The following is a 12,885-nucleotide window of genomic DNA, read 5'->3' as shown; positions in this document are numbered from 1 at the left end:
TTTCATCTCAAGCCTAATACGTGCAAATATTGAAATCTAAATTGTTCCTGTACTTTTATCCTTGATAACCAAACAGACACTCATACACACATAGGCCCAGCACCCATTATTTCGGAGAGCCACCAAATCAATTCTCCATCTTGGCTGTTGTCCATAGACAGTGACCCATCAATCTGACAGTGGATGAAGTAGATGTGTTAGTACAGTATATTCCTGGGTCAGACCCACTGGATTCCCAATACCATTTCAGCATAATGGATCAAACCAGTTTGGTGCTGAAAAGTTCTTGGGTTACCAGCAGGCCAGACAAGTTAATGGCATGAGGCATATGAAGTTAAAGAGAGAGGGATCAGTAGCAAGAAACAAGCTGTTACGGCTGGAAAATTTCACATTTAGCAAAACTCAGGTGAGGTTTGTTTCCCAAAATGCTCCCATAGGTTTTTCACTATCACTATATCCATACTGGGATTTAAACAGCAGTCCAGGAGTTTAGTTGTAGCAACTTACCTTTTGTTGTACTCCATGTGCCTCAACCTGCCAAACCGACTTCTAATTCAAACAGTGATTTCCTCCATTTCCCACAATGCCTTTTGAAAACCTCCAAAGTCAACCTTCCATTGTCCATCAGAGATCGTACAAATATAAACTTTTTCAACTTCTGATGTTTATGTTTAGATCACTAAGCCATTATCTCCTTCTTAAATCATCATCATATCATGAATTTAAAATAAACCTAAAACTTCAAGATACATCAAAATCACAAGGTGTGTTTTTTTGAGTTTGTCAAAACGTTTTATGGCGAATTTTTCCCATTGAAATAATGGATTCTGGCATGTCTATCTTAGTCTGTGTTAAACTGTCACTATATTTACACTTGCTCTGGTGCAGGATTTGATGCAGATACATTTTTGTTCGTCAGTTGAACTCCGCATTTGATTGTTGATACAGATATTTCTGTACTTCAAGCTAAAAAGAGTTCATTCTTATCTGCATATAACATATATCACCTTCCTTACATCTTGCTGAAATGCTGAATATTCCCCTCACAATTAATTCTTTGATGCTAGCAGATACCTGCCTGAAGTGAAAATAGTGCAATTAATACTAGAAATGTAAGTTAAGTATTTTATTTAACTCTTTAAAATTTATTTTATCATGTTTTATTTTCCATTTCACCCTTTTAAAAATGTTTTAAATTTAATTTGGGTTTTTTTCCCCCCAATTTCCCTTTGTTGCTTTTATGTTTTATGTAAAGCACTTTGAATTGCCTTGTTGTTGAAATGTGCTTTACAAATAAGCTTGCCTTGCCTTAAAAAAAGCTTTTAGGTAATTGACGCATTGACTAAGTGCTTCTTTTGTGGCATGTAATACTGCAACATGAAGGATTCAGAATGAAGCATACACCATCATCCACAGCTATCTCTCGGAGCCGTCTACAATATAGATTTCAGCGATTCTTTACCTCCTGCTATGGCTTTTATATACACTGAGGAAATCCTGTGCTGGTAGGAACTGAAACCACAGCACAGGTGGGATCCATGAAGTAGCCACATGTGATTAACTCACCTGGTTATTACTATGTTATTTACTATGGTGTTTGCTGTAGCTACACAGCTGCCTGTTGGCTCCTACCTGTCATGAAAACAGTGTTCATCAGCTGCTACTACTTCTACTACCACTACTGATAAAAGTACCACTGACTGATACCAGATCCAAAACATTATGGTGTATGTGTGTGTTTTGTGGTTTTACCTGGGCTCAGCTCCACCAGGTAAGGCAGTTTTTCCGGGGGCAGGGAACTGCTGCTGTCCTTCCCTCGCAGGCCCTTGTCATCTATTTTCCTTCCCTTCCTCCCCTGGTAGTCTGGGGGTCTCTTCTTCAGCTGGAACACTAGCGCTCCTGACAAATGACAGAAGTCCTGTTAACAAAGCTGTAATGACTGTAAGGTAGCAGGAGGGGGCGGTAGCGACCAAGAAAGGCGTGAAAAAGAAGCTCATTGTAAATTTAGAGTAACAGTGTGTGTAAGTGCATGGTGTGTGTGTGTGAGACCACAAATCTGTGTGTATTACCTCTGTCAGCAGGCCAGTCCCTGAAGATCTGCAGTGGACACTCTGTATCATCCAGGATCGCCTCCTTGCCCGACTTGTCTTCTTGCTGTACATAAAACAAGATCAACCAGATGAGCAACTTAATATACCAAAGCCCACCAATGACACGAGCACCTTTTAATTACCACAGAGGGCACAAGAACACAGATCTTCCTAACACTTCCTAAACTGGACCATTAAATGTTTTTCATGTCCAGAAGGTCCAGCACCTCCATTAACTGAAGTATCTAAGATATTATACGAAAGTGAGTGATCTTAATTTACCACATTAGATGAAATATGTATTGGATTTTAACTGTTGGGACTCCCTTGTTGTAGAACATTCATTTTTAAGTTGTTGTGGGGAGCCATTAACCAGTATAAGAACCATTTTTGAGATCAAAGAACAGTGCTGTTCTACCAAAGGTTTACTTTTAATACTGAAATTATTCTGTTCACTGGCTTAATAAATATTAAATATTGTAATTTTGTTTTATTTTTTTAAAGAATATCACAGCTGCCCTACATATCTTCATCTCAGTAAACATCCCCCCCCCCGAACATAAACACACTAGATGACATGCTATTGGCTAGTATACTAGTGCATATTTCTCCTGCTCACTAACCTAATGGACTTTCCCTGTGCCTTAGTCTCATCAGCAAATTGCAACTGACTATCAACAGCGTGTGTGCTCGCGTGCGCGCGCGTGTGTGTTGTCTCTGGAGGGTCTTCCACTGTATTGGCTGTGGGAGCAGCAGCTATTTCATATGATTGGCCATCGCCACAGTCCATCGGAGAGGACAGATATGGGAGAGGCTGTGGAGAGTGCAGCCAAGTTCACCGTCATAGCCACACATACATACGCACACGCGCGCGCACACACACACACACACACACACACACACACACACAGAGCATCTGCTGCTGCTATAGCACTCAGTCTGAAAGCAATTGAATTGCATTCCTCCCAAAGGTTTTAGTGCCAAGTAGCATTTTGTTTCAATCTGCCAGTCCGGTGAAGAGTATGAGCATTTGTGTGTTTTTGTGTGTGTGCGCATGTGAGTGAGTGTGCGCATGTGAGTGAGTGTGCGCATGTGAGTGAGTGTGTGTGCACGCGCGCATGTGACCATGACCTTGGCTGTCCTCTGCACAGACTCTTAGAAGGATGATGGAGGTGTTTATTGATGAGATAGGAAGATATATGTTGTGTTTAGCAGAGAACCAGGAGGAGGCAGGTTTTAAGCAGTGGGCGGCAGTATACTAAAAAATAAATTCACTCTGAATTTGGTGTATATAATCAAATTAGGGGGCGGCTGCGGCTCAGGAGGTAGAGCGGGAAGGTCGGCGGTTCAATCCCTGGCTCCTCCTGGTTGCGTGTCGAAGTGTCCTTGGGCAAGATACTGAACCCTGAATTGCCCCTGGTGGCTGTTCCGCCAGTGTATGTATGTGTGTGAATGTTAGTTTCCGTTTGAGCACTTAGGCTCAGTGTATCAATGTGAGTGAATGGTGAATGCAGATGTAGTGTAAAAGCACTTTGAGTGGTCGAAAAAGACTAGAAAGGCGCTATACAAATACGGAGCATTTACATTTACGACAAATAAGGTGCTGCGATCGAATATGAGGATACTCCATGTGACTTCTGTTTAATGGTATCTACTGAAGCTGGAGGAGCCAGAAAGTCACACAAAAAGGACATAACTTGCATATTCCTCAAAGGTAGAAGTTATACTAACACTAGTTTAATGTGACATTACTTTGACAGGAACAGACCAAATTTTAAGTGAGGTGTGCTTATTGTGTTTAGCGTTGGATTAGATGATGGGGTCCTCAAAAGGTAAACAGTGAAGGAGTTGTAGTAAAATAAGCATTGTTACCCGGGCGATGCAGTACTCTCTGGGGTTCTCCTTCTCCAGCCCGTACTTCTCCAGCGCCTCCACCACTGCAAAGTCAGCCGTGTCTCTTGTCGAGAGCAGGATGGTCTTATACGGGATGTTGGGCTTCAGACTGTCAGCGTATATCCGCAAAGTGCCTCCTGTAGGAAAGTACATTACACTACGTGTCACATTCCACCCATTCACACACGCATTTATACACTGATAGCACAGGAGGCCATGAAAGGTGCCAACTGCTCAAACACACACTGATGGGTGCAATTTAAGGTTCAGTATCAAGTCCACTTCAATATGCAGACTGCAGGAGCCAGGGGTCAAACCACCGATGCCAACTTGAATGTACGACGTGTGTATAGATGGTCGGGAATGATCGTAGTGCTCATTAAATGTGTATCATGTGTCGCACTAGCTGTGTGACCTGAGTGTCAACTGATAATGATCACCTTTGAAAATCCCACAAGGGAGTCTTCAGCAAAGCAAACAGGATTTTCAGAAGCATTACATAAAATGAGCTCGTTTAAAATAGCACTTTCTGCTGGGAGAACGTCATTGTCTACCCACAAGCCATCCTGTTCCACAGTGTGTGTGTGTGTGTGTCAACCGTATGTGGACAGTGGTTAAAGCTGTTTTTAGAGACAGCTCACTGGTCCATCTGTCTGTCTGGCAGAGTGGTTAGGTAATGCTTGACTCACACACTGAACCAGCAAGCATGTTTGTTTCATTCATTCAACATGTACGCATGTCTTTTTGTATGTGTAAACATGTCAGTGTGAGACGTTCCCACAACATATGGACTTCTGTAGACCAGCTGATGTAAACATGATCACTGATGTTCAGTTACGATGCATGTTACATTTGAATATTGTATTAAAAATACAAAATATGAATATATAATTTCAATTGTATTTAGACCCTTTACTCATTACTTTGTTTAAGCACTACTGTTAGTGATTACAGCTGCAGAACACCTCTGCCGGCTGTTTCTTGAAGAAGTCCTTGCAAATATCTCAAGCTCCGTCACTCTGGATAAGCAGCGGCAGTGAACTGTGATTTTCACGTCGCTCTACAGGTTCTCTCTGGGGTTCACGTCAGGTCTTCTTTAAGCCACAAGAAGAAAGTCCGACTTGTTCTAAGAAGAATCCAGCTCGCGTTGCCTGAAGACCTCTCCATTTTCCTCTCATACATGACCAAGGCAGTTATGTTTTACCTTGGCAAACAACTGATTTTGTTTCCAATTCGCAACCTCTACTTTTTAACGTAGCCAATATTGTCAACTTCTAATGAAACTACGCTTGAACTAGCTTATTAGCTCCAAACCAGTTGATTGAAACTCAATTTGCATTTTCTGTGTTTTCTCTTTTTTCCAACATTTCAAAAGGTTTGCTTCATATTGGCTTGACACTTAGTTGGAAATAAGGCTAATGAAACCCATCAAGCTCCTGGGAATGTTTCGTCAAACCGTTAAATAGATCACGCATGACTGGATGATCAGAGCTCAAGGTGGGTTTGAGCTTCATTTGAAGTCAACAAACATTTAAAGTACCCGAGTCCGGCCTCCCATCACTGCTCATGAACTCCTGCATGCGTTTCTCCAGTTTCTGCTGGCGTCTCCTCTTCATCACCACCTCTGGGTTGGAGATTGTCCTGGTAAAGCTGGTCTCAGGCATGTCCTTGTAAACCTCTGCCGCCAGACGGCTGTTTTCCCTAAACCACAACATGAGGGAGATGAATGAATGAGGAGAAGACAGAATAAATGGGGGGGGGGAGTAAGACAGATGGAGGAACAGAAAGGTCAAAGTTTAAATTAATATTCTTTCCTCTTTTGGAAAAAAAAAAAAACAAAAAAACACAAGATCCTCTCCGAGGACAGAGAGGATGTAAGGGCAGGACAGTAAGACGGATGACTGAGTGTGTGTCTTTACCCGTCCTCCCGGTTGAGCGCCTGCTCGTCTCCATCAGGGATCCGGGCGAACTCCTTCTCCTTCTTCTTTTCCTTCTTCTTCTCCTTCTTGGACAAAGTCCTCTTGAAGTTTTGGATCACTCCATCCTTCTCCTTCTCCGGACCATTACTCTGACTCTTCTGGTAGAAAAGGGAAGAAGAATGAGTGAATGAGGCCCTGAGGAGCAGGTTGCTGCAGTTCGTAATGACACGTTTCTGAATGAAGAAATAAATTAGGAAACTGAATGAGGAAAAGAAGATCAAGGACATATTTTCCTCAGCCATTTTACAAAGTTAGATCTGATCAAGTCAAGTGTGATGTGACTTTATTTATTTATTTACTTCTACTTCAGTTAGAGACATTTAAAAGAAGGCTTTCTGACAGACCAAAAATTAAGTAAGGGCAAAATGATTAAAATAAGAGAATGTATTATAGAAATAAATATAGTCAATGTGGTTGTTTAAACTGGGGAAAAACTAAACACTTATATTTAATCAATACACTGCATTCAGGACTATTGACTCAACTGTGTCCATTTTTCACGGTGTAAGTGTATTACAAAAATGGTCCTAGTAAAACTTAGTTGTTTTTTTTGATTGCTCAAACATTTTTAGTAATCAAACGTTATTGTATCTGTGCTGGACATACTTCAACAAACAAAGTTTGGATTTGTCCAGTTATCCACAAGAAAAACACAAACAATGTCTCCAGTGTGTCGGCGGTAGCTTATGGTGCTTTTTTTTTTCTTTCATCGGTGATGGATGGATGAACAGATGAGTCAGCTCACTAGTAAAGCAACTTGTTAATAGTCAAACAGGTTAACAGACAACAGATAGAGTGGCTGACCTTGGGAAGGATGTCGTTCTCATTCTTCAGGACAAAGCGTCCTTCTCTGTCGTCTTTGTTCCAGTTCAGCTGAACAACAAGAGGCTTCTCATCCAGGTCTAGCTGACGCTCTTCTAACACACACACACACACACACACACACACCAGTTCATCTAAGTCAACTATATCAAATTATTATTATTCATGAAACATTGGTTAAATTGTTCAGACTCTTCAACCCCTCTATGGGACTCACCGCCACTGACATGGACCTCATACAGAGAATATCTTGGAGAAGAGAGCATCCTCATGTCTGGTCTGAACTTCTCAGCTAACGTCTCAATGACATCCTGCGTTGTCGCTGTGCTGGACACTCTGATGCACTTTGTGGCGAAGTTACCGGCAACCCGGTCCTGGAAGTAGAACCGCATCACGCCATGGAACTCCAAGTCCTGTTCAACAGACATAGTGAGAAAGAGAGTCCGTAATCTGTTTAGGTCCATGCATACATTCAGCATGTTAATGTTTACAGGCAAACTATATCCCATTCATTGTGAATATGGTCAGCATTAAAGAAGACAGTTCATTTATATCAAGCAAACTGATTAAAATGCTCTTTTTTTTCACATTATAAAAACACTGAAAGCAGTTTTTATCAGTGCAGGACTGTGCAGTAAGTTGGCTGTTCAGCAGGATTTGAGAGAAGCACCACTGGCTGAGAGCCAGCAAGAGAAGCAGTGCACTGTAATTTATGAAGAACTGGTTTAAATTATAGGGAAAATATGCAATTGATACACTTCCAATTAATTACTTCCAGTTACTTCAGTTTAATGCAGCTTTTACTTTCAGGAAATTCCTATTTTGTATGTATATTAGTACCAAATGGCATAGTTCTTTCCAGGAAACTTCCTGACCTAGTCTAAGGAAATCTCTCTCTCTCTCTCTCCCCCCCTCCACACAAACAAAATAAATACAGGCTCAAACACAGCCAGTGCTGGATGTAAAGCGCCTGGCTGATATTGACACCTGGGGCTATCTACATTGTACGTGTATGCAAGCACAACTCTATTACCTACATGTTGACATTTGTTTATGCACAAAGAATTCTACGGAACAAGAATGTTTTACACAGCCAGTTTTGATATAACCGTATGTAAGGCAGTGCTGACAAAGCACAACTGTAGCTTGCAGCCCCGTGAGCGGGCATTTCCATTTGTTAAGGTTCAGCTGTGAAACTGGCCTCATATTTTATTTTAACTGCCATTTAAAAAAAAGGTCTCAGAAAGCCTTGCAGACATTAGAAAGCCATTATGTGCCATTCCTCAAATAATAAAATTAAGACATCTCTTTCTTAGCAAAAAAAAACAAATCTAAAGCAGGACAGAAACTGTCCTGTTCAAACCCCAGTTAAGTCACACTGGATGCTAAACTATCAAAATTATATGGAAGAAACAACGTACAAAATAACTGAAACAAAGCAACAACATGAGGCAATACAACAGCACAATCTATATTTTTGAAACTCTCTCAGAATTAAAAAAAAAAAATTCTGAATGCTACACAATTTAAAGTAGCATTCATAGCAGATTAATAACAGCAGAGTATTGTTATTGACTGTGTTCATGGTATTGCGCCGTTCCAATGAAAAAAAAACTATGACTATAACTGATGGTCCTGTGAGGTTGTTGTGCCCTTTTCCTTTAAAAGGTCTGTAAGGTTTGATTTCATAAAAATGTGTTCTTGTTCATGATGTTAGAAGAGGATGTTGTGCCTTCAACAACGGCTGCAGGAAAACCCTGACTGTTTCTTCTACAATGTAGGTATCAAGATACCAACAAAGCAATTTTGAATTGGAATTTTAAACCTTGCCAGTATCTAAGAAGGGTAGACAACTGGCTAAACGGCTTTCTAAGGTGACAGATCGAGAGTGTGTGTGTGAGTGTGTTGCATCTGAGACTGAGGACTATGAGCTGGGTGATTTGAGGCAAAGGTTTAAACTAGATTTAACTGGATTAATTTTACACTATTTAAGTCTGTTTGGGGCCTCCCTTTCAAATACATTCACATAGTTGGGAGGAGAAAATAAATCTCCTTCTCACCCATTACCTCCCCCTTCCCTTCCCATGTTTGATAGAGACACAGCCAGGCAGAGTGGAAACACTGAGCATAGTTTCGATAGGCAAGGGTGGAGCCGGGAGAGTGAGAGTGTGTGAGTGTGTGTTGTGATTTACTGCTGGAATGTGGGTCATTGAGGGTTGCTGTTGTCAAGCTTGTGTAACCATTGTTAACCGTTTCTGCAGAGATACAAGTCCACTTGGGTAAAAAACAAAGCCCAGCTAAGAGCAGACAGTGATAATTAACACACTGCCCAGAATACAACCTTTTGGTTGTTGGGAATGGACAACCAAATGTAGTTCACATCCAGTACAACAGCCATATTCCCCCATACCTCCAAGACATGGTACAGTCCTCCAGACCCATGCCTCAAGGTTATGATCCATACCCACACCCCCATGTTCAAGCACTGGTCCAGTCTTACACTCACAACAAATTTACAGACCATAGCCAACAATGGAAACTCCATAACTCAATGTCATGGTCCAGTCCTACACTCCTATGCCTTTCAGAAAATGGTCCCATCCAACATTCCTATATTTTTTTTTAGGCCATAGTGGGGTGCTAAGCACACATATATCAAGGTCCAATCCTCCAAAAGCCCATACCTTCAGACCATGCTTCAGTCCTATAAACCCAGACGTTGAAGGCAATTGTCCAGTTCTAACAAAAATACAAACAGTCTAGTACAAAAGCCATATTCCCCCGATACTTCCAAGATATTGGACACTCTTGTGTAGAACTTCAATATTGGCAGTTTTACATAAGTTGATGGCGAATCCAAAATGTGCTCAAACATTTTTGGGGTTGAGAAGATGCACAAGCGCCCGCGAGGTTAGCAGTGCCCGTCGGCAGGTCCCTGATCCCAAACCACTGCTGCAGCAACAACAGAGCAGCAGCGACAGAGGAAAGGCCACAACTGTAAGATCGTTTCAATGTTCGTACCGCTGTTACAGACAAATCAAGAAACATCGGGCTCGTGATGTAGCCTACAGAACATTCTTCAGTTATAGACAAAAAATAAAGCACTTTGGGAAAAACAAACAGAAGAAGTAGTACGAAAGGGGACTGTTATTCTAAATACACATTACATTGTTAATGTACAGTTGTGGTTATAGTACTTGCTTTTATTTTTATATAGTTCCAAAGCAAAAATCTTTTTGTTAAACAGTTTTACAGTTCGTTCACTTAATGGTGACGTTAGCTAGGCTGTGTGTTGAGATCAGTAATTCACTTGAAAGATATTTAATTAGTTAAATGGTTAATTAGGGATAGGGGGTGAAAAAAAAAAAAAAAAAAACTCGTGACTAGTCGACAGATTAGTCGACTACGAAAATAATCATTAGTTGCAGCCCTCTATGCATCCAGGCCCTACCTTCAGACCATAATTCAGAACTACAAATGCATGATGTATTTCTGATAAGATGTACATAAGACACAGAATTTGATGCATAATGTAACTTTGACAAGTTTGCTTCGTCAATAGAGCCGTTGAGTTGTTCAGTCTATAAAATGTCAGAAAATGGTGGAAAATGTCATTCAGTGTTTATCATACTCCAAGATGATTTCCTAAATGTCTTGTTTTGTCCAAAACCCAAGGAAAATTCAGTTTATTGTCATAGAGGAGTAAAGAAACCAAAGCATATTCACTGACAACTAATCGATTATTAGATTAAGCTTTGTAGCTATATTTAGTACATCTATATTAATACATTAATGTTCTGGCAATTTAAGACGACATTAGACTACAACATAAAAACCTTTAGAATAAATAAATGCTACCATTAAAATGTCATCTTACATGGCTGCATGAGTGAACCATTGGAAGTGTTCTTCAATCTTGTATCCTTGAAGTAGTGCGAATAGTTTATAGATTAACAATTACCTACAACAACCGCTACTGTGAGGAGTCCTTAGGATATTTCGCAGAACAACAAAAGACAAAACACAACAACAGAATGTGATTGTGAAGGTTGTGATTTTTCTTTAAAGCTACATGAACAACAATTCCATTATATACAGTACATAAGGCTCAAAAACCTTGGTAAGTCTAAGGATTTTTTTGTTTTTTATTGATGTTGCTTCATTTCACAAAATAAAAATAATGAAAATCTTAAAAAGACAAGAAACCTCCGACACCATTTTAAGCTGCTTGTTTATTTAAATCTTTTTTGAGCATGTCAGCTAAACGATCAAACTGCAAAATGTGAGGGCAAAACAAGAGCAAGCTATTCAGTTCATCTTTTCTGCAGTGTGAGTGATACCTGTGACTAAAGGCAAGACAGGAATATTTATGACACACACATAAAGTAGGGTAACACAGTGGATAGCTGTTCTCAGCTAAAACCTGATGGAGGGTTGGGAGAGAGGAAACACACTGTATATATTAGCGATAAACAGATTTATTGATATTGATTGGCCTAATATTTATGTCTGTCATTAAATGTTTCAGTGATTTACTCTTTGATAACCCCTGATAGAAATGTATTTAATCCAAGACAGTAAGTCCAGTCAGTAAGTAAGCCATAATTCCTCTTATTGTAGATATAATGTATCCGCGTAAACGATAAGAGTACAGAAATGCCAAATATGTGTTTGAGGTTTGTCTCTATTACTGTACATAGTTTGTCCATTTGAAAGCACTGACAAGTTTATTTTTCAACAGTTAAGAGTCCCATTCTGTACATGTTAATCACAACCCTTTAAAATACAAATTTAAGGAATCCTTTCATTAAAAAAAAAAAAAAAAAAAAATGAATATTGACAAATATCTTATCAATGTTTTAAACTCAGTATAACATATCAGTATCAGCATCATGCTCAAAAACTAGCATTTAGAAGCAGCTTATAGTTTTTTGTTTCACTTTGTGGCAACACTTCACTTCATGTCTTTAGCATATGTAGCTTATTCAGTCCCTTTTTAAAATCACTCATGTTAATCAATTTTAAAAGTTGGGGAATGCAGTTTTTGAGATCCAATACCTTGACAAATACCATGATAAAGAATATAGCGAACACAGAAAGTAATGTAACTTACGTTAGCCAAGCTGTGGCTTAGCAAACTGTCGCAACAGTAGCTGCTGTGAAGATAACATGCAAACTGTCCTGCTAGTTAACAACACAACAACAGCATGTCATGGCGAACTAGAAAGTAAGCCGTGGCCATGTCATTTAACGTTACCTGATACAAAAACCATGGCTGCAATGCCCATTTACAGAGCCAGGGGCCGTGTACAAATCAAAGATTTTTTTTTCAGTGCACACACAGAACAGACTGCCAGCGGACCATGTCTTGACGTATATTGGATAGACCAGCAACGATTAGTCGATCTAAAAAAAATTATACAAATATTTTGATAAACGATAAATCATATTCTTTCTTATTTATAAATGTTAATGAAGAGTCTTGGCTGGTTGGACAGAAAAGGCGATTTGAAGAAAATTGTTGTTATGAGCATTTATTACAATTTCTTAACATTTCATAGACTAAACGATTAATAGTAGTAGTGAGACAGTGTATGGAAAATGTGAGAGATACCCCTAACCCATCTCACTTTCTGACTAACACTTCAGAGCCAAAGGTCTTCAAGGAGAGAGGTCGGAGGTCATGTCTGTGTTCGTATGATTCACTCTCTGGCTGAAAAAAAAATACAGCTCCCACCTGGTGCCTGTCTCTCATATATATGTGCACGCACGTGCACACGCATGTTTTTCCAGGAGGTGAAAGTGGTGGAAACCTAAAGCAGCTTGTGAAGCAGCAAATTCATTTAGGACTGGACTGAATTTGAGGTGAGTTTCACTGCAATGTACAAAAAATAGAAATATAAATCTGAAAGAACAAATTAGTTTTAATATTTACAGTTTCATTAACACCTCTTCCTGGGTTTTTACTGAGTAACTTAACACCTCATAACAGTGGCATGTTGGAATGTAGAGACACAGGAAGGAACTGGAAATAGTATTCACCAACCATTAAGAAACCGTCACATAAATCACTTTGGTGATAACGTACACTACACAGTAGT

The 12,885-nt window shown here is 39.8% G+C and overlaps 1 protein-coding gene across 1 annotated transcript in view; it reads right to left on the bottom strand.

Annotated features, from left to right (window-relative positions):
- Positions 1-12,885, bottom strand: part of afdna (afadin, adherens junction formation factor a) — a 111,343-nt gene that overhangs the window by 70,465 nt on the left and 27,993 nt on the right. The window contains exons 2-8 of the mRNA XM_046061140.1: positions 7,002-7,197; positions 6,767-6,879; positions 5,903-6,060; positions 5,524-5,684; positions 3,963-4,120; positions 2,070-2,154; positions 1,753-1,899 (exon numbers count right to left, since the gene is read on the bottom strand). Of these exons, the coding sequence (XP_045917096.1) occupies positions 1,753-1,899; positions 2,070-2,154; positions 3,963-4,120; positions 5,524-5,684; positions 5,903-6,060; positions 6,767-6,879; positions 7,002-7,197 (1,018 nt within the window). The remainder of the gene's footprint in view (positions 1-1,752; positions 1,900-2,069; positions 2,155-3,962; positions 4,121-5,523; positions 5,685-5,902; positions 6,061-6,766; positions 6,880-7,001; positions 7,198-12,885) is intronic.

The sequence above is a fragment of the Micropterus dolomieu genome, linkage group LG10, assembly GCF_021292245.1.
Source record: "Micropterus dolomieu isolate WLL.071019.BEF.003 ecotype Adirondacks linkage group LG10, ASM2129224v1, whole genome shotgun sequence".
NCBI lineage: Eukaryota > Metazoa > Chordata > Actinopteri > Centrarchiformes > Centrarchidae > Micropterus > Micropterus dolomieu.
Note: the sequence above shows the minus strand (reverse complement) of the source record. Positions and strands in the feature narration are given on the sequence as shown.